At 38.7% G+C, this 20,789-nt stretch overlaps 1 protein-coding gene and 1 long non-coding RNA gene across 2 annotated transcripts in view; one reads left to right on the forward strand and one right to left on the reverse strand.

The window, feature by feature from the left end:
* LOC138040987 (uncharacterized) overlaps window positions 1-20,285 on the reverse strand; it is a 70,840-nt gene extending 50,555 nt beyond the window's left edge. Inside the window, exons 1-5 of the mRNA XM_068886742.1 lie at window positions 20,209-20,285; window positions 6,300-6,373; window positions 5,880-5,930; window positions 3,687-3,902; window positions 2,531-2,656 (exon numbers count right to left, since the gene is read on the reverse strand). Of these exons, the coding sequence (XP_068742843.1) occupies window positions 2,531-2,656; window positions 3,687-3,902; window positions 5,880-5,930; window positions 6,300-6,363 (457 nt within the window). The 5' untranslated portion in view covers window positions 6,364-6,373; window positions 20,209-20,285. The remainder of the gene's footprint in view (window positions 1-2,530; window positions 2,657-3,686; window positions 3,903-5,879; window positions 5,931-6,299; window positions 6,374-20,208) is intronic.
* The window catches only part of LOC138041009 (uncharacterized), a 301,351-nt gene that overhangs the window by 30,690 nt on the left and 249,872 nt on the right, over window positions 1-20,789 (forward strand). The window lies entirely within an intron of this gene.

Below are 20,789 nucleotides of genomic sequence, written 5' to 3' on the forward strand. Positions count from 1 at the left end.
TTGAGACGAAAATTCAGTATATGCCCGAGTTATATAAAATAAAACCCTTTCAGTGGAAGAGATACATGGATTATGTATTTCTCCTCTGGGTTTAAAAGGAAGAAGAGATCGAGCTTTTTATTTCAGAAGCTAACACCATCCAATAATAAGATTCACGGCTAAAAGATCAGAAAACTATAAGGAAATAACGTCCCTAGACACCACAATCTTTAAAAGAGAGAGATTTCATAATGATCATATCTTGGACATTCAGACTCAGTTCAAACCTACAGAGAATGTCCATTATATACGTTTCACTTTCTGCTGCGCTCCAAGCGTCAGGACAACTTTATAAAAGGCGACGCGCTGAGACTCCTCAGAACTAACTCCCCACGAGACGCTTTTAAGCGCAACATAGAGAATTTCAGATAGCGTCTGTGCGAGCGAGGCTATCCAGATAACCTTGTCAATAACGTCCTCGCAGAAATAAAATTCACTGGGAGAGAGAACATATTGCCTTTAATTTCCTCACGCAATACAACCCAGCAAACCTAACCTAAAGAAGATATTAATGAGCAAATGGCATCATATCGAAAACCAACCCTCACTAAGAGAGAATAACACAGAGAAACCTATAATCTCTTTCAACAGAGGGAATCCCTGAAGGATTTACTCGCAAGAGCAAAGGTTTAAAAGGTCCACTGACTTACACTCTTTCCGCCAATTAGCAAATCAGTGGTCTCCGGGTTCTAATTACTTCATGTCATAAGAACAACTGTTAAAAAATAACTCGCAACTGATAGAATAAGTGATCCTGAGCTCATCGATTTTGAAATTCACAACTGATAAAAAAAATGACTAGCAACTGATCGAATAACGTCTCTGCCCAGAGGACTTATAAAGAAGAGGGAAGGGGGTAGTGGCCGCGGTCCTCCCCCGGGTCCACTACTTATAATGTCACATTCTTTCTGTTATGCCAGGAAAAACCTACAACCAGCAGTGACTTAAGGTTTTTTTCTTTGCAACTTAAGGACGTTTGCGCTAATTGTTTGTGCGCAACGTTACTTCGCAGGTAACGCGACTGTAATATGTCACGCATTACTTCGAGTATTTGTGAAGTTGAGGTTTTAAAACCTTTGCAAAAACCGTGGACGATAAGTCTTGCACAGCGTTGGATCAGAGAAGATCGTGATCAGTCAAAATTAATTTAAAATATTTATGAAAGTCAAGTAGACTACTGCACGACTGATATTCGCGAGGTTTTATCTGGCGTGCACTAGTCTACTTGACTTTCATACAAATTTTTCAAGCATGAACATGGCGACAGAAACCCCGAGGAAGAAGTTCCAGGCCTGCAAAAGAATGGCACATCTCTTTCCGAATCATCATGAAACTTCAAAGAGAAGTGAGCGGGAGGATGGAAAAGCTCAGGAAAAGGTAGCTGATCGAGTAGACTAGTGGCTGAAAGTTTGGAAAACTGGAGGACGAACCGTTGCGTAAATTTAATGGGGCTGTTCCTTTTTAATGTTTTTATTACCCTACGAACTTAAGTTCAAAGTGAATGCATGTTTTTAAAGTTCTTTTCCTTTACTTTCGTGAAAATTGAGCAGTATTTTCGTCCTCGTCCGCTTGAATAGTGCGGACCTGCGCGGAAACAATCAGCGATTGAATTTCACAAAAAACACACTCCAGAGGATGAGCATGACGGCAATGGAGAGATATTATACAAAACACCAACCAAATGAAGATGACCCTTGCTTAAAACTTCGTTGCTATGCTCGAGAAAGGTTTTTTTTTTTCGGTAAAAACCTTTCATCTCTTCAACGATCGATCCTCTCTTGGGTTCCAGTCCTTGCCCGACATGTCACAGCGTGACAAACGAACTTTTCCAAGAGCTTTGCAAAATCACATCGATTTTACTCGTTCAGATCATCGGTGACCCCAATTTTTTTAATCATGAATCACTTACTTTACTTACTATCTACAAAATATGATGAAATGAAAAAATTCTCACCGTAAGAAGTTATCTTTTTTAACATTTTCTTTCCTCGTGCCATCGAATTCCGGTAGTGGTTGCAACGGATAGAGCTTACGAAAACGCTCGTCGAGGATGAACTGTACTGTTTACCACATCCCTAGCGGCATACAATTATCTAAAAATCTCACTCCTAAAAACCTATGCACGGAAACTTTTACTCCAACAGTTTATTTTTACGATTTTTGATGGATGAGCAGATGAGCCTAAATCTCGCTATTATGACCGATTTTTCGAAATTAAGGCATTTTTCCACTGCCATTTTCTCCGAAACAAAGTCGGTGACCCCCATTTTTTTTTTTCATTTTTGAAGTAAGTACTTTATGACCTAACTCTAGGCGAGAAATGAAGAAAATCTCACCGTAGGAAGATTTTGGCGCGAACGTCCTTAATCTAGTTGAGGGGCTGAAGACGTTTTTCATACAAACATGCAGTTTTGAGACCATTTAGAAGGCACCTCTTCCCAATAAATGGAATATAACATAATTAAAAGGCTGTTCCCTTGGAGTCACCTACCATTTGCACAATTTGTTTCGTCAGACCCATCCGGGCATTCTTCTATTCCATTACAGACGTGAGAGTCCCGGATATGAAAGCCCTGTGACTCACATTTGGTCAACTTGGCTCTGTTATCAAGGAATGCTAAAAAAAAAAACAAAAATGATGAGGCTGTTTGAATAAACGGTTTCTCAATGTACATGTAAATATCAGTGCCCGAGAACATTTTCAACGAAAATAAGAGTCGTTCATTGTCGCGCACTGTTTCGATTTACAGTATTGATTACCAGCCGCCGTTTCGAGAGAGGAGCCCGCGCTCCTCCCACGAACAGCCGGGAACGAGTGGCAGAAATCGAGCCTAGATTTAAGGCCTGTTTAAACGGTTTCAACATTTGACCAACATTTGTTCAACCAAAGTTGAAAGGATGTTGGACAAATGTTGGACGCAAAAACAAAGTTGTGCGGAGGCCATTCAAACGATTCCAACATTGCGCCAACAAAAAAACCAACACTTCGCGAAATTTGATTGCGAGGAACTGAGAACTAGAAACCACGATCTCTCATCCAGATAAACTACGCCATATTGACTTTTGCGGCCTGATGTGAGCATGCGTGTGTTCTACAATTGTTGAACAGTGTTCAAACGGCTTCAACACCATTCAACATTTTCGAGAAAAAAAGAAAAGTTGAATCGATGTTGAATGAAAGTTTAAATCAATTTAAACTTGATTCAACAGGCTTTCAACATTTTTGTACGCTTTTAACAATGTTGGACGACCTGTTCAAACGCACTCAGCATTTGGTTCAACAAAGTGTTGAATGCATGTTGAAGCGAATGTTGAAACCGTTTAAACAGGCCTTTACGGAGAGGTATAAAGGCTATTTTCGTATTGACCCGCGCGCAGTTATGACTGGTCTGTCCACTGTACCAAGCAAAGAGGCACTTGCGATAATGAAAAAGAATGAAAAAAAAAAAAAGAACAAAAGAAGGATTGAAGAATAAAGGAAGGAAAGAGAGAACAGACCAGGTTAACAATTTTGATTGTTTCGCGAATGACAGCTAGAGATCTCCAAACGTTCTGCCGATTTTGATCGGTTTGTACGAAGAAAATTCGAATAAATTGCTGTAAACACTACGCGCCTTGTAAAGATATCATTTTAAATTTCTACTCACCTTTGCAGGCACTTAAGAACGGTCCTGTCTGTATTTGAATACCACACAGTTCACACGTGGGAGACGCCGATACTTTGTACAATCCATGGGTTATTTCAACAAAATATTTTGTACAGTTTATACTGCCATATACGCATGCGCATTCCACACAGGAGCCGTTCAACCAAGTCTCAAAATTCTGACGAATGTTTCCATTGATGTCAGTGCAGTGAGAAGCTAAAGTAGCAAACAAGAACAAGCATGAAGGGAGTCATTGTAGTGTTCACTGGTCACTTCAGTAGCAGTCTAAGTTGGAATTTAGAGCGTTTTCAAAAAACAGCAATGGCTGTCATATATGTGATTCTTGGATATTTCATACGAAGCAACAGCTTGAAACCCATATTTCTTCCCGGGTCAGATTACTCAGTCAATCCTTTTAGAGGACAACTTGACCATTTAGTGCACTCGCCATTGCCCGGGCCAGTAATTCACGGCAGCCGGTCAAATAATCATTCAGAGGATCAATGAGTCAGAGAATTTGTCCTCCATGTAACAAGCCGAAAAGCCAGTTGGTCAATGGCTCAGACACTAATCCAGTTAGTATGCTAGCAGACAATAGCCGACCGCTTGCTCTGCTAATCAATCAAGTGGAAGCTAGCCAGTTAATCGGTCAGCGAGCCAATCAGTTCAGCCTTAGCAGATAGGTCATTCATTTACCCATGGCCAGCCTGCAAGTCAGTCAATCAGTTATTTTACTACACCTCTCCGATAGTACCCGATGCTTTATTTATAAGGCGGTATTCTATTGTACGTTCCACCATAATATAATAGTTTGTTTTGTTTGCTCTATGCCATTATTTGGAATTATAAAAGATACGTTACTAAATTCGTTTTCATCTTTCATGCTGTAAGATCCGTCTGTTAGTTTTTTTTTTTTACTCAGTAACTTCAATTACTGCCCTCGAACTATTAGAAGTATTTACATTTTTAAGTATTTAGTCAAGGATCGCAATCAGGCTTATTTATGGTTACTTTCTTATAATTACGCTCGTACTTTCTTATTACAAAAGGAAGTTTATGACATTTAATAAACAAAACTAGCAGTGAAAATCTTTTACAAGCCATCAGCAAACAGCTTTTTCATTGTACCGTTGCACCAGGAAGAAAAACTGAAACAATGGAGCCCAGGCCACCTGCAGCCTTATGTTGCAAACGAAATGAATAGACAGTATGCGGGAGTTAACGGTCCGTTACAGTGCGGCTGTTTTGGACAACACCCGGCCCAGCACTGTTATTTCTCAGTTAATGATATATGCAGTTAATCGACCGCTAACTTCTCGGTTCACGGTCCGCATAAGTTTACGGTCCATACGGATCGAAAATAGTTTAATTTACGGTCCGTAACAGCGCGGTAGTATCTGACATGTATAAAATTGCAAAGTACACAAATTCTGCTTTTAAACGTTCTCAGCCTCAGGGGAATGCAGGCATCTGCAGTCATTGGGAAAACCCTAAACCTCCAGAAGACGCTTGGTCTCTGGCCCCTGCTCCGGGACCGAGGTTAATCAAGCAGTGTTTATGTTGTCGGTCAAATCCGTTAATTTAAATTCGTGATCCGCATTTTACCTGGGTTGAATATGCACTCTACTTAGTTTAAGGATTGAAAACACCTATACTTTCCCTCAAGCTCTGTCCTACGCGTCTCAACACATCTTCTTATCAAACGTTCCATATCATCTTATCGGTTTTTGTATTCATACACTTATCCATTCAGACATTACAACAGAGTTAGGGAACAAAGAACTGTACAGTGCAATGCCGATACTCGAACTCGAACCTTCCAGATTTATAATCCTGTGTTTTCAACCACTACACTACAACACGGAATATGCTCAACCCAACACAGTTCTTTTCATTATTTACTTTTCTGTAATAAGTCAATTGATATCTATGTATAATATCCAAAACTAATCCTAACCTGACCCTACTTTTTCTATAGGCTTAATTTGCTCTCCAAAATGTTTCTTCAATCCATCTAAGTGCGTTTCCGATCTAGGTAAAATGAGGATCACCAATTTAACCTACAGTTGGTTAAAACGGATTCAACTTGAGAACGGATTTTACCGGCAACATTAATACCTGCAAAGTGAATACATGCATGTCCTCGCAGGTTGTTTTGCGTACAGAAAGTCACGAATTATTATTAACACTTACATGATCTAAAATTAAAAATAGTTCTGTGACCCGATGAAGAGTTCGTTTGAGCTGAAAATAGAAAAAAAGAAACTTTGTTGAAGAGGCTTCTTATCTATCATTCACGGTTTTGTACTATTTCAAACAAGGATTGGGCTTATCCATTTTTTTTTCAGAAACCGCACGTGTGTTTTTAATTAAACGGTTTTCATATCAGTTTAGGGGGTTCGTCCCAGTCCTAGACGAAGTCTCTAAGACTGCAATTAATTTAGAGGCCTCGAAACTGAAAAAAATTGAGTTAGCCTGCATGCTGTTGAAAAGCTAAGCGAACCTACGGGACAACCAACATTTTGCATCTACAACCTTAACTCTATAAAGACGTGTCACTCTTGCAAGTCAAGAAAGTTTCTATCACAGTCGGTAAGGGTTGAAGTCGCTCACCTTTCGTTGTGACAAATGCAACGATGCAAATAAGCCCAAGAAGGAACATTTGTTGTTGTACCATCACTCAAAATCTGATTTATAGAAACAAAGAGAGAATTAACATCACAATCAGACGATATTCTTACCTCTTTGCTATTGGTTAATACATTTAACTGTGCAGATATTAAGTTATAACAGCAGTCAACAGCAACACCAGCTTCTTCCATTTCCAGTGAGTACCGATCGACAATCAGCAACTCACCATCTTGCTTGAAATTATGACTATTTTATGGGTTTTGCTTTCACCTTTCGGATTGCTTGTTCCTTAAGACAACACAGTACACACTGCTCGTCTAAGACGATCATTTGAACAAATTATGAGAATATTAAATATTTTTTTCTGAGTAATCTCGGCTGGCCGAAATCCTAAATTTTGCTAATTTGTATTATGAAAAAATAATAATATTACCCAATGCTTCCCAGCCAGGACAGTGTAAGATTGGTGTTATGCCTGGGCAAATACACTAAGCAGAAAAAAATAGGTTGGTAGAACTGGAAAAACTAATAGATGTATCCTGTCAACTGATGCTTTTTTTTATAATGAAGATATCAGTCATCATTTCGAATAATTTACTGAATGTCATGCTGTTTGTAGGTATTGTGTGAAGATCAGGAACTCTGACATATGAAGCTGTTCATCCGAGACAACAGCAGTTGGACTTGAACAGTCTATTTGCATTGCTAAGGTGACGTTTTTGTTTCCACAGAGAGCCAGTATTTACTGTTAGGTCTGCACGTTATAGAAGGCTATTACTCACATCATAGATTTAAGCCTGAAGCATTTTCGCCTGAATGTGGCACAGTGCTAGTCGATACAATTTCAACTGCACTACTAAGGAAAGTTTGTAAAAGTTACAACTGCTGAAATTAGTGTTTTATCTCCAGAGCAACAAAAAAAGGTTTAGACGTGGGAGGTATTATACTTTAATACTTTTAACAAGAAGAGACAGACAAGGACTGTAACAACTCTTCAAAGTCCTAACAATCAGAGAATAACTCAAAACAAATCAGAAATAGAAAATACCTTAAACCATCACTTCGCGTCCGTCGGACCGAAGCTTGCAAATAGCATACCACCACCCACCAGGGACTTTAAAGACTATCTTGGGAATTCAAATTACCCCAATTCTTTCTACTTTGATGCTGTCACTTCTTCTGAAATTGACATGGAAATTTTTAGTACTGCATCAAGTAAAGATATGGGCTATACTCTTCTCCAGTTCGTCTCTGTAACTGTAGCCAGTTTTTTGTTGCCTGTCCAGGCCTCCGCCTTTGTTTTGGCGCCCTTTTTGGTCACGTGACCATGTAGTTTTGCCGTAGCGTGGTCGACGAGAGATTCGCAGTACTAAGAAATTTAGATCGTTTCGAGCGCTCGTTTAGCGTATTTTTTCTAGAATCTACTCGATCCCAAGGCTGGACAAGGTTAGATTCCATTTGTTTTCGGTTTTTTGCTGCATTTATGTGATTCGTATTTGCTTTATATTCGAGTTTATTTACGACACCGATCGTCACCCTAATTAGTCTTTTTTGTTTGCATTGTTTTCCTTTATTTCTTTAGTTTTACGGCTTTGTTTTGGTCAGTAAATTACTCCAGCTATAACTTCATCGGTTTGCTTGATCGTTTGTGGTTACAGTCTTCTCAAGTCGGCACGCCATGTCATATCTTTAGCCTTAGCTGAACTAACGAATAAGTCTAAAGTCTTTCCTACCCCTCCCCTGCTAGGTAGTGTCTTTGTGCGTAGTCTTCTGGGTGTATATTTGGTCGGTTTCAGGAGGTAGTAGAAAAGAGTAGATTTTATACGGTGGACGCAGTAGGATATTTAATTAACGTACAATGGCGTCGAAAGTCGTTGTAACGCCAATGGCGTTTTAGTGGATCTTTAAACAAAACATACCCCTATGGAGCTCAATAATAGAAAGTCAATTGGATAAAAAAAGATCGACAAGCGGTGAAAAATAAATATCTGGAATCTTCCAAGCGACGAGTAATGGTCTTGGACAACAATTGCATCTTTCGCCGTCGGATATCACAAAGTGAGCTTTGTTTCTAATGTTATTTAGTTAACTGTAGTGTTATGTACAACACTAACACCAAATGGCAAATTCTGTATGGGTTTAAAAGGAATCGAACGCCTTGAGTGCATCACAGTGTTTACTCAACTCTGCACAGTCTTGCATTGTCAGAAATGTGACAGTAACGAATTATTTGAAAGAAAGCTTGTTGTCTATTTTGTGCTTCATTGGGTGCGTCTTTTGGGAAAATCCGAAAAAGGCTTCTTCAATCCAAAAACGGATTTTGCGTTGTTTTGGGGAAATCCAACAGCGGATCATGAATCCAAAGTATCCACACTCGAGGACAATACTTTGGATCACATCTAAATCCGAATTTTTGAGATTCACCATTTTAACGTTTTTTTGGGAAAGGGTTTGGAATTTTTTTTTTTGACAAGCGGTTTTCCATGCAAAAATGATACACAACAGCTAGTACTCATGAAAAGTTTTAGCCACACTAAGTTCATCCACTCAGCTCTTAGAGCAATTTACTTACCAATATATTACACGTACTTGCTAATAACTAAAGATTTCCCGCAACATCCTAAAATATGTTATGGAGTTTGCATGAACTAATGTCAACAAGTTTTTCTTGTATATAGTTAACGTTTCTGCACTGATTTGTGAGGGACTTGACGGAGAACAAACTAAGATAAATACTTGAAAAGATAAGATATGAAGGCAGAGACTGAGATTTGTGAGTATTTTTCACTCATTTTTTTCCTCCTGTTTTAAGAACTTTCGTTTCATTTTCAATAAGACAAAGCATTTTAATACGTAAAACATTATTCGCCTGTTTGTACGAATTTTTCAAACATGCATTGTTTCAAGTTTCTTTAGCTCATTTCTCTGTCTCTGTGCTTTCTATGAAACATAACTGTTTGGTTTTTTCTTATATTTATTGCGGCAAGAAATATTTGAAGTTCTGTTTTATCGTTAATCTACCTTTTTTTCTTGGAGCTTTGCAAACGGAGCGCTTGTTTCAGTTTAAGTTATTTATTTTCAACTATGACAAGGCGACGTAGAGCGCGTAGAAAGACTTTTTGCCAACCATTTTGTCATGTTCATTTTCAGAAAAATTAAAAAAAAAAAAAAAGGAAGAAGAAAAAATAAATACTTTATTCATCTGCTTAGGTCGGTCCGTTTTTCCCCATACGGACCTCACAGCCGGTGAATAACATATATGTATGCCCTCTGAACTTCGCTAACTTAGGAAAACACCCTTTAAACGTAAATTGAATGAATTGCTTCTGATGTTTCCTAAAAAAATTGAGGAGATGAATGTTGATATGCGCTACATTGATCTTTCAAAGTATATAGCTTTTCTTGAACAGTTACCTATAATATCTCAGATCCTTTTTAGAACACTTTTCTCTTTTGTGTAAGAGACGTTTGTTTGTGCCATTCTTGTTTGCGCAATTCTTGTCAATTTCTAAGTGTGTTTTTGTTTACTTTGTTGTGAGAGCTAGTAATAGTGCTGCAGTGACCCGCCTAGAATAGCAATACTAACTGCAGGCCACCATGGTCTTGTTTGTATAATTATGAATTGTTTGTAAATAAAGTATGAAAGTAAGTATATAAAAGTATAATACTTAAGAAAACAGTGCTTTTCGCTAACTTTTGATTGGTGTGAAAAGGTTATCTTCCAAATATCAGTGTATAAACATATTTAGCATGAAATTGATCTGTTATGGGCTAGAGCAGCAACATTAATTAAGTTTTTGCCCAATAAATGTTTATACCAGTTTGGGGAAAACATTATGTCCGAGTGTGTGTCTATAGAGCAAAAAAAAATATATTATTTATTAATTTGAATTATCTCTGACTTGTATTCTATGGGGTTGTGATTTCGTTCCCAGATCCCATCGTTTCTCGTAGCCAGCGGTGCCTTCGTACGAGAAAACGAAGGGCCCTTCGTTTTGGTTAGCATTAGATTCCATCCACCAAAACCACCCTGACACATTTCCTTACAAATACACGACATAATATCCCGTCTTAATATGACAAGCTTACCGCTGTAAAAAGAATGAAAACAGGCAGAATTAGAGCTTAAGTTCAACAAGAAATATCGTAGCGATCTCTGTCGACAGATAGCCTGGAGCAACGCCAACGTCCTTCTTATCTTCGCCATTTTGACTTGGCAATAGCGATCTAATTATTATACCAAGGTGCTGCGGGACGAATGTACAGTAGATCATTCGTATAAAGATCTGTAAGAAATGTTAAGTCATGGTGCACATTGTATCAATCGAGTAACGTCGAATTAATAATGCCATTGTGTAAAGATGACATATCCACGGATTTGAGTTTCTGAGTAGCGAGTTTTCTTCTCCCAAAGCGTTGTTTGGCAAATGTTAAGCTGACAACAGACAGCAAAAGGATCAGATATAACTGGATCAGTAACAGAAAAATCGTTTGCAATATTATCTTGAGATCTTGTGATGATAAGATCCAGCGTATAGCCATTTCTGTGAGAAATGAGCGTGGATGTGATGGGCAAGGCCAAAGGAGTCCAATGCAGAAATTGAGTAGCGGTAGCATCGACGTCATCCGTATGAAAATTGAATTCGCCCGCAATAACGAAGAAAAGACAAAATTAAACACTTGAGTAGATTAGAAAACTCATCAAGAAACAATCTACAAGTTTAATGATTAGCCATAGTGATGGAGGCGGACTGCTTCTGTAGATAATGACAAGACTTAAATTGGTTGAATAATGGTTCATAAACATACCCGCGAACTCGAAAGACTTGTAAGAAGTGTTGATTAGTGATTGCGAAGTAAGGCAACGCCTCCACCTCTTCATTCGCGAGGAACACTGTAGGAGCACATAACCAGTGGGACATAAGTCACGAATGGCAACATCATTGTTGCACAGTAGATAATGCAATAACAGAGATCACGTTTGTAGGAAGCCTCGGCCTAAGCTATGCCGGGGCGTTTTCCATGAAATTTCAAAACGGAAATGTTCTTCAAGCGACACAACATATAATTAGACGGACGACAACAACCAGAGAAGCGAATAGAAAAGAAATCATGTCTTGTATATATATGTATAAGCAAAGGTTGATGAATAATCATAAAGCATTAACATTAACATCCACGACTTGAGAAATTTGAATCGAAGAATACACTGGTCCAGGATTTCTCTCAACATCCATACAAACAGCTAAGTCAAGGAACGGCAAGTAGACACAAACAGGACCACGCTTTAGCCAGATACACAGCGGACGACGAGGACAACTCGCAGTAGAAAATGAAGAAACGAGGCGATAACGGGAGCGACGTGAAATCCACGGCACAGCAGTCACGCAAAACGGTGAGGAGACTTGACGAAAGACTGGGTTAGGCGATTAGACTGAAAGCCAGTCGAGAAAGCACGCAACGAGGTCATTAAAAGCAAAAGAACGAGTAAAAAATCTTCAGCGACTGAAAACGTGACAGCCATTTTGAAGCTCGTTTACATACAATTAAAAGGTTCTCTTAAATTGGTTGACGAATGGTTCATAAACATATCCGTAAACTCTCAAGACTTGTGAGAAGTGTTGATTAGTGATTGCATAGCAAGATTATAAGACTACTTGTTAAGTAAGACAACGCCTCCACCTCTTGATTCGCGAGGAATATGGGGTTGTCTCTCATATACCGGGCTCCGAAATCGTTAGTCATATACACATATACCGGGAACTGAAAAATCGTGAATCATTACATGAAAGCAGCGAGGAAAAGAGGGCTGAGGAAATAGTAGACAAAAACAGAGGAAAAGTGGGCATTGAGGAACAGTAAACACGGAGGGCAGGGAGGAACAGTGGAAATAGAGCAATGGTGAAACAGAGGAACAGTGGGAACAGAGGAACACTAGGCACAGAGAAACAGTGGGAAGAGAGGAACAGAGGGACAGTAGGCACAGAGGGACAGAGGAACAATAGGAAAAGAGGAACACTGGGCATCGAAACTGTGGGCACAGAGGAATAGTATGCACAGTATATAAGGGATAAAAGAAGCGTTAAAACGAACCTTATCAGGCTCTCAGTGCTTCGAGATACATGAAGAGCCTGCCAGCTGCGGTGTCACAGATAGTAGCCACGACTTCCTATTACAATAACACAACGATTTCCCTTTCACAAATATGAAATAATTTTCATTTATGACGGTGCACCAACCCAACAACAATCCTGCCATTCCTGGTCCTAATTCTGAGCATAAAAAGCTACCACTATACACCCATATAACATACAGTTTCTTAACATCGTGGAGTAAGCAATTTTTTTCTCTAAAAGCAGCCATAAAAGCGAACATAAGTCGTTCAGAGTAGCAAGAACAGATGAACAACAGAGCAGAGGCAAGACGACAAAGGATCGGGTTAGGCAATTTCAGGACTCAGTAGCTACTTCAGGCCCTGCAGAGAAACATTGGCACTATCACGGCTGCTAAATGTGGACAGTGGTACATATTTATGCAAACGTAGATTCCAAGATGTTTAAATAAAAAATAAATTAAAGAATAATTACAAAACATTACATTACAGTACACTGTAATTAATCGACTTCCTCATGTTTGGCGACCCAAAATTATTATACTTAATTAACATCAACAAAAACAACAACTTGGTGTGGCTCAAAAGGGGGAAGTGGGAGACGAAGCGCTCCACTGAAACTTAAAAGGTTAGCCCCATGTACTCCTGGATTTTTTAGCCAAAGAAAAACCTACCACCAGCTCAGGGCGGTACACACACCGGTATGGAGGAGGGAGTTGGGACTCCTCCCAGAGCCGACTGTGACCATTCCTGGGTAAATATGGAAGGTGCACAGACGGATATAGCGGAGGGAGTTGAGTCTCCCCTCAGGGTCAGCTGTGACCAATCGTGGGCCTCCCAAGGGCCCAAACTAGCCTATATGTACATCCCAGGAGTACAAAGTGACTTTAGAGACTAAGTGCAAGAAATTACTAAAGAGATGTCATATCATTGCCTCAAGTTGAAACTTTAAACTGAAAGGGACATCAATGCGAGGACGCAGAAAACGATTGTGACTATTGGTAACTTGCATACAATAATGCCTTGAACGAATGGATAAGTTATATATGCAAAATGAGTGATAAAATGACTGATACCTGACAACATGGCACTTAATAAGGGTTTCGCACGTCCTATGTCCAATATTAAAAAGGGGGAATGGGAGGGAACTTCAAGACATATTGTGCTTGGACGTGAGAAAAAGACCAGAGTGATCAAGCACATGGTAATGCAAGCTATTGGACATCACAGAGCGCCATGCGATTGGCCAAAAAAACAATGGAGAGATCATAAGTTCAGCTCATATGAGGTTGCACGTGAAAATCACTGGACATAGGGCAAAGCTCAAACAAGAGTTGTCGATTAACTGAAATGTATTTCCGGTGATCAATAAATTATGATTATAACAATATTAAAATTTCTTTTTCCTTAGTTGATTGTTATTACTACACACGTGTTTGTCAGTTGAAGTTAATGATTGACCATTTCGAAAAAACGATTTTATGAAGGTGCAATTGATTGTGCATCTCTAGCAAATTGCATTATTGTATGTTTCTAATACACCATTAATGTTCATACTATGCAACTGATTTTCTATTGGTGTTAGTGATTAACCATTGCGCGAGATTGAAAGTATACTTATTATCTTTGATTGTCCAACGGTGCAACTGTTCATACGTTGATGCTATTGAATGTAGTAGCGGGGAGCGCCATAGTTAAGAAAATATGGTAACCCATCGATGCCAGAAATTTTGGTTTTACAGCCATAACGTCATCGACCGTACGTACGTACGTTCGAACGTCCGTACGAACGTCCACGCCTCCATGTATGCCAATGTAACCAGTATCACGCTTACAGCATACATCTTTGATATTGGACATCCATGTTAATACATAGATTTATCCAAGCCTAAAAGCGGAGCTTCCTGGTTATTTATTCCTACAGCCTGTAGGGTTAGTGAAAATAGAAGGTTTTGAATTGTCCGCGTTTTGATGTTTCCAGTTTTCTGGAACCGGAAATTCATTGGCTAACTACTGAATTCCACGGTAAATTTTACGCTAAAACCGATATCGCATGAATCACGTAGCGATGAGTGCGATATCGGTTTTTGGAATTCACCAGTTTGGCAATGAATTTTTTCTTGAACCGCATGAGTCTTAAGAGAAAACAAGCACACCCTCAGCGAGTGAATGGAAAAGGAAAGAAGCCACTTCAAAGGCAACTGTCACTAGCCAGCGAACAGGAATCACGCTAAAATTAGAAACCATAAAAAAACTTCGTCAGTTCAAGGTCAAAAAAGAGTTTTACTGATGTACTTTATTCCACTTTATCTCTGAAAACGAGATCATTCACATTTTGATGTATTTCATTAAAACACCCCAGGTTGGCTTGGAAGAAGAATCGGCAAAATACGGCAATGCAACCAAGAAAGGACGAACTTCAAACAAGATCCGCTCCAATACTAAGTTACCTTTAGGTGCTTTAAACAAACTTCTGAAAACACAAGCTGGTGAAGTTTCTCCCTAATTTTACGAGAACTCACAGCGATTACGTGTTTATAACATAAAGAACAACGAAAACCAGTTGGGCAAACGGATTTAAAAAAAAGCACTTGTTTGCTCCCATTTCAATGCAAAACAAACAAAAAAATCAACTTTTTCTTTTGATAATTGTTATTTAATTCCAGTTGACAATAAAATTCGAGTTTCATTCCTGAACAAAGGAAAAACCGATTAAACCACTTGCTCACATATCATGATAGCTGTGGTCTACATTGGTGGCTACGCAGTTCAAGTCAAGTCAAACATCGGAGGGATATAAACTTAAAGCTGAGTGGTTTTTTTTAAATTTCTTTAGAGCTGCTTTTTTTTCTCTGTATTGCAATTTTTGGAATATATTTAGAAGCTCTGATAAGGTTGCATGATGCCTGGAGTACCTATGACTACAACAGAAACGAAAGGAGAGCGAAAGAGAACGACAACGACAAAACAGAATACCAGTAATATAATAGCTCATACTTGGTGGGAGAAGTTACTCCGCAAATTCTTGGGCACGAAACCGTTTGTTATTTTTACGGATGCGTTATTTAAAGTGGAAGCTTTAATTTTTTTAAAAAAAGTGGCTTAATCGGTTTTTTCTTTGTACAGGAATGAAACTCGAATTTTTATTCTCAACTGGAATTAAATAACATTTATCTGTACTCTTTTGGACATAAAGAAAAAGCTGATTTGTTTGTTTGTTTGTTTTTTTTTTTGGTCTAAGATGCGAGCGAACAAGTGCTTTTCTAATCCGTTTGCCCAACTGGTTTTCGATGTGCCTCGACAGTGACACGAAAATTTTGCCCGTATGTTATAAACACGTAATCGCCGGCAATGAGTTCTCGTAAAATAAGGGGGAAATTTCACTAGCTTGACTGTGTTTTCAAAAGTTTGTTTAAAGCACCTAAAGGTAATTTACTGTTGGAGCGGATCTTGTTTGAAGTTCGTCCTTTCTTGGTTGCATTGCTGTATTTGCCGATTCTTGTTCCAAGCCAACCTGGCGTTTTTCATTGAAATACATCAAAATGTGAATGATCTCGTTTTCAGAGATAAAGTGGAATAAAGTACATCAGTAAAACTCGTTTTTTGACCTTGAACTGACAAAGTTTTTTTATGGTTTCTAATTTTAGCGTGCTTCCTATTAGCTGGCTATTGATAGTTGACTCTGAGATAGCTTTCTTCCTTTTCTATTCGCTCGCTGGGGGTGTGCTTGTTTTCTCTTAAAACTCATGCGGTTCAAGAAAAAATTCATTGCCAAACTGGTGAATTCCAAACTAAATTTCACTCGAAAAACCGATATCGCACTCATCGCTTCGTGATTCATGCGATATCGGTTTTAAGCGCAAAAGTTACCGTGGAATTCACTAGTTAGCCAATGACTTTTTCTACAGAAAAAAGCAAAGAAAATGATTCAATTAAGCAGCAACCGGAAACATCAAAACTCGGACAATTCGAAACCTTCTATTTTCACTAACCCTACAGGCAGTAAGAATAAATAACTAAGAAGCTTCGCTAATCTATTTAGTATAAATACACAGGTGATTATACAAAATCGCGCGCTCTCATTGGCTCGCTATCTCGGATTATCAGCCGATAATCACCTCGACGGACAAAACGGCTGCCAGTAATCGTTTTGCCACTGTAAGTGAAGATGATTTCGCGTTGAAATTTTTTTTTTCGCTTTTTCGAAATAATAACCTGTGTATTTATACTAAAAAATTATTCGCCTCAGGCTCAGTGATTATAGGTGAATATTCACCTCGACTTCGTCTCGGTGAATATTCACCGATAATCACTTCTCCTTGGGCGAATAATTGTTTAAAAATATTACATATGCAAATAGCGTTATTAAAATTTCGTTCGCGTTAATGAAGTTCAAGAAAGTGCTAATGAACGTACATTTGCCGTGTAGTTTGAACTGTTGACGTAAATGAATGTATATTTTGCGTAAATGAACAACAAAAGGTGTAATTGAATTGAGGGTGGAACATTCCTGCACTTTGACAGATCACGAGAAAGTGGTATAGCTTCCTTACAAGAACTCCAGCATTAGAGAGGGCAAAGAAAAATAATACAGTCTGTCAAACTCTTTCTGCGAAACTCGGAGATCCGTGAACACTGGTATGATTATTCAAGGTATCCTATTGTGGGATTCACTTTGATTAATCACTAGACATACAATTAATATTCCATAAATATTGTTATTTTTGGACTTCACGGTTTTCCGAGTTTCACAGTGATCATGCATGACACTAATTTCAATGAAGTGTTGTATAAAACCTAAAACGAAAACAGTTATTCCGAGAAATTGAAAAATGAATACCGTACATTTTGGGTTGACGAACCTTCCCATCTGCCAAAAATGATGTAAACGCACAATTCGACAGGACAGAAAATCAGAAAAACCATCCGAGCCATTGTCCGTTTTTGCACTAGAGACGTATTATCCGTCGGAACGAACTTGAGCAAGACCTCCTCAGTAATATGACCTAGAATAGGCTTGTTTACCAGCCGCTGTTTCGGGAAATAAGCCAGAGCTCACTCCCAAAACTACGGCTGGACGCGTGAGGTTAGCCATTGTTAATCTCCACCAATCAGAAACTCGCCTGCACAAATCGAGCAGGCATAAATTAAAATTTTTGGTTGAAATTGTGGCTGCGAAGGTGTTCTTTAACCCTCTGCTCGAGCTTTACAGTGCTTTTAAGGTGGAAAACATCCAAGATTTCGACAACGGAAAGTGTTCGAGAAGCTGGAGAATGGTATCGTGTCGGTTTCTATCGCCTGAGTTCGGAAACTTCACTAATTTTCCAGTTGCTGAGTTAGCGCCAAGGGCAAAATTGGGCCCTCAACTTCACTGCTATTGTGATTTCTCCTCAGACTTCGCTAATGTAAGAGCAAGTAAAATTCCTCAAGATCAATCAAAATTAGTGCTGAATTTATTGGTGGCAGAACGAGGGGGCCGAGAGCGCTGAAGCGGCCGAAGATTTTGTTGATAATTCGCCGCCGGGTTGAATTCTAATTAACATTGTTCATTTAACCACAAACTCAAGCTCGCGTCATCTGGAAACTTCGCACAGACGTTTTAAGCATTGCTATGTAATTACTGTTTTGTTAAAATCAATGTTTTGGGATGTCAAATGCCATTTCCCCGAAACTATAAACTTCAATTACTTCAATTACGTCACAGACACAATCTATCGCTCACGTGTCCAGCCGTCTCTTCTCGGGGACAGGGAGAATACCCGAACTCGAGTAAGCGGCGGAAATCGAGCCTAGACCTAGAATGAATCTATCCTAAATAACGAACGACTGAGATAATTCAAGAGTCGGAAACAGCTGGAAGAGATGAAATAGGATAAAGGGCCAAAAAGTGGACATATTACACTTCAAATCTTCAACAAACATGAATTTCATAGGAAACAATTAACAACTGCGCTATACATTAATAATTCTTGCAAATAAATAGCTTGAAGTCTTTTCTTAAAGGTAGGCAAGAGAGTTGGCAGAAACAACATCGGAATTGTAAAACTTGTAAAGCGTGGAGAATTGTTTAGTATTAGTTCTGCAGCAAAGTAATTGGAAGGTCTTACAATTTCTTGTAAAATAGCAATGTAATTGAATTTTTCAGTAAAACAATTTTGTTTGCTAACATTGGACGGGAAGGGTCGTGGTTTGATAGAAGTACATAAATTTGCCCAATTGCAAGGTGTACATATTGCAGGTAAAACCCGGTCTCAGGTTGAATCCGTTTTTACAGGTTAAATTGGTGATCCTCATTTTACCTAGTAGGTTGAATATGCACTCAGATGAATTGAGGAAACCTTCTTTGGAGCCTAAATTAAACCTAGAGAACAAATAGGGTCAGGTTAGGATTCGTTTTGGTTATTATACATCGATATCAATTATGACTTATCAGTATACAAAAGTAAATGATAAAAAGAACAGTGTTGGGTGGTTGATCATGTTCGACGCTGAAGTGTAGTGGTGAAGACACATGCAGGACTATAGATCTGGAGGGTCCGACTTCGAATACAGGTTAGTGCATAGTTCAGAGTTTTTGTTCCCTAATAATGCTGCAATGTTCAGATTGGATGGATAAGTGTATGAATACTGAAACCGATATCCGATTAGAGAGCTCGAGCTGCCTCGAAGTTGCGGCAGCAAAAGATCTGAGTTTTATGATATACGTGGCATTGCCATGCATATGACTTGCTTTACATCCGAGGCTATCGTCGAAGTCGCCGGCTAGATAGTCACTATGAACAATGTACCTAAGTTCTAGCTTTGTAAGTACTTCCTGCCGTGTACCTCAAGGATAGTTCCTTGGACCAATCATATGCTTCTTAAAGAAATTCCAAGTGTTACCAATGATCTCCGAAGTAAATACTAAAATTTGAACAGTTTTCTTTTTGAATTAGGTCTTCTCATGATTTATTTATCGCAAAAAGGATCAAATTGATCTACCCATTCCAGGTTAGTTGCACATAGGGTTTTTGGGCTTGACGTCAGGGTCTATCTAAGTGAAACCGAGCTTTCTTTTGGCACTCTCAAAAGGCTTTTGGGTTATGTATGGTCAACACCCATTGTTCTTTTTATCGCTTGAATATGTTAAGGATTCAAAGCTCTAACACGTACTCGGATCCACCATTAATGCAATGGGTGTCAGTGAAGAGGTCACTACGGTGTGCAACAATTGTCGAACAATAATTGGCACTTTCATTCAAAGAAGACTAGCTTGTGAGCAGGCTCTCAGTCCTTCCAGGTACATGAAGACCATGTGTTGTCAGCTGCGGTTTCACAATTAGTGGCTACGACTTCCTATTACAATAACGCAACGATTGCTCTTTCACAAATATAGATTTTTAAAGACTAAAATCAGTGAGAATAAAATTTGTTCCACTAAAAGTGCAGACAGAAAAGTAAAAAATAGAAAAAAAACAGCTTATCTTATTATTATTATTATTTGCATAATAAGAACAACGCACCTATTGTATTCTGACTTGTTCTGAAAGTCGCCTATAGTAATAAAGTCGGTACGAAGGTTCAAGTTTTTAATCAAATAGAGTAGTGTTTTAAAACTAAATGTTTTTTTTCTATTCTTTCACAAGTGCGCACAGAGCCAGGAGACGCGATTCATTCACTTTCTCTTTCTCTAATTGGATCAAGAATCGGACCAAGAACTATTTGTACGGATTTTTTTTCATGATCACTCAACAAAAAGTGTGTGATAAACCTTAATACTACCATTTACTAAAAACCTACCTGTCCTTGGCTCCGGGATTTTCAATGGGTGCTTCGAATTCGTGTATGAACGAATGAACTACGGTATTAATAGCGCTTGTCGACTTCCCCTCAAGAGTCTTTAAATCATAATGTGGGCGGAATATTCTTCTACTTTGATAGATTACGTCTCCCTCTTCAAATTGTATTGTTTTGTGTCATATGTCTCCGCGTTAATTAAGGGCTTGTGTACTGCTATTCTTGGTTTTCACGTGACGTAATCAAAATTTAAAAATAAGGAATTATCAATCCTTTTGAGATTTTAGTTTAGTTAGTTATTAGAACAGCTGAAGACTTGTCTTTTCACAAATTTTCAGTTTGATAGGGTTTTTCGTCTTGTGATAAAGCAAGGTTGAATTTCTAAGCTTTTGCGTGACACGATATTAAAATTGCGGTCGAGAATGCTATCCCGTAGGTTAAAAAAGTGACTGAGATTTTGCAATCTGAACAGTCCTTGTATGAGAACGAGAAGCATACACTGGGTTGCCTGTGGTACATGTTACAGGAAATCAGAAGGCACAACTGCTTTTCACCACAAGTTTAAGCGTGCCCTATGAGCATCT

This window comes from Montipora capricornis, chromosome 3 (genome assembly GCF_036669925.1).
Source record: "Montipora capricornis isolate CH-2021 chromosome 3, ASM3666992v2, whole genome shotgun sequence".
NCBI classification, from domain to species: Eukaryota; Metazoa; Cnidaria; class Anthozoa; order Scleractinia; family Acroporidae; genus Montipora; species Montipora capricornis.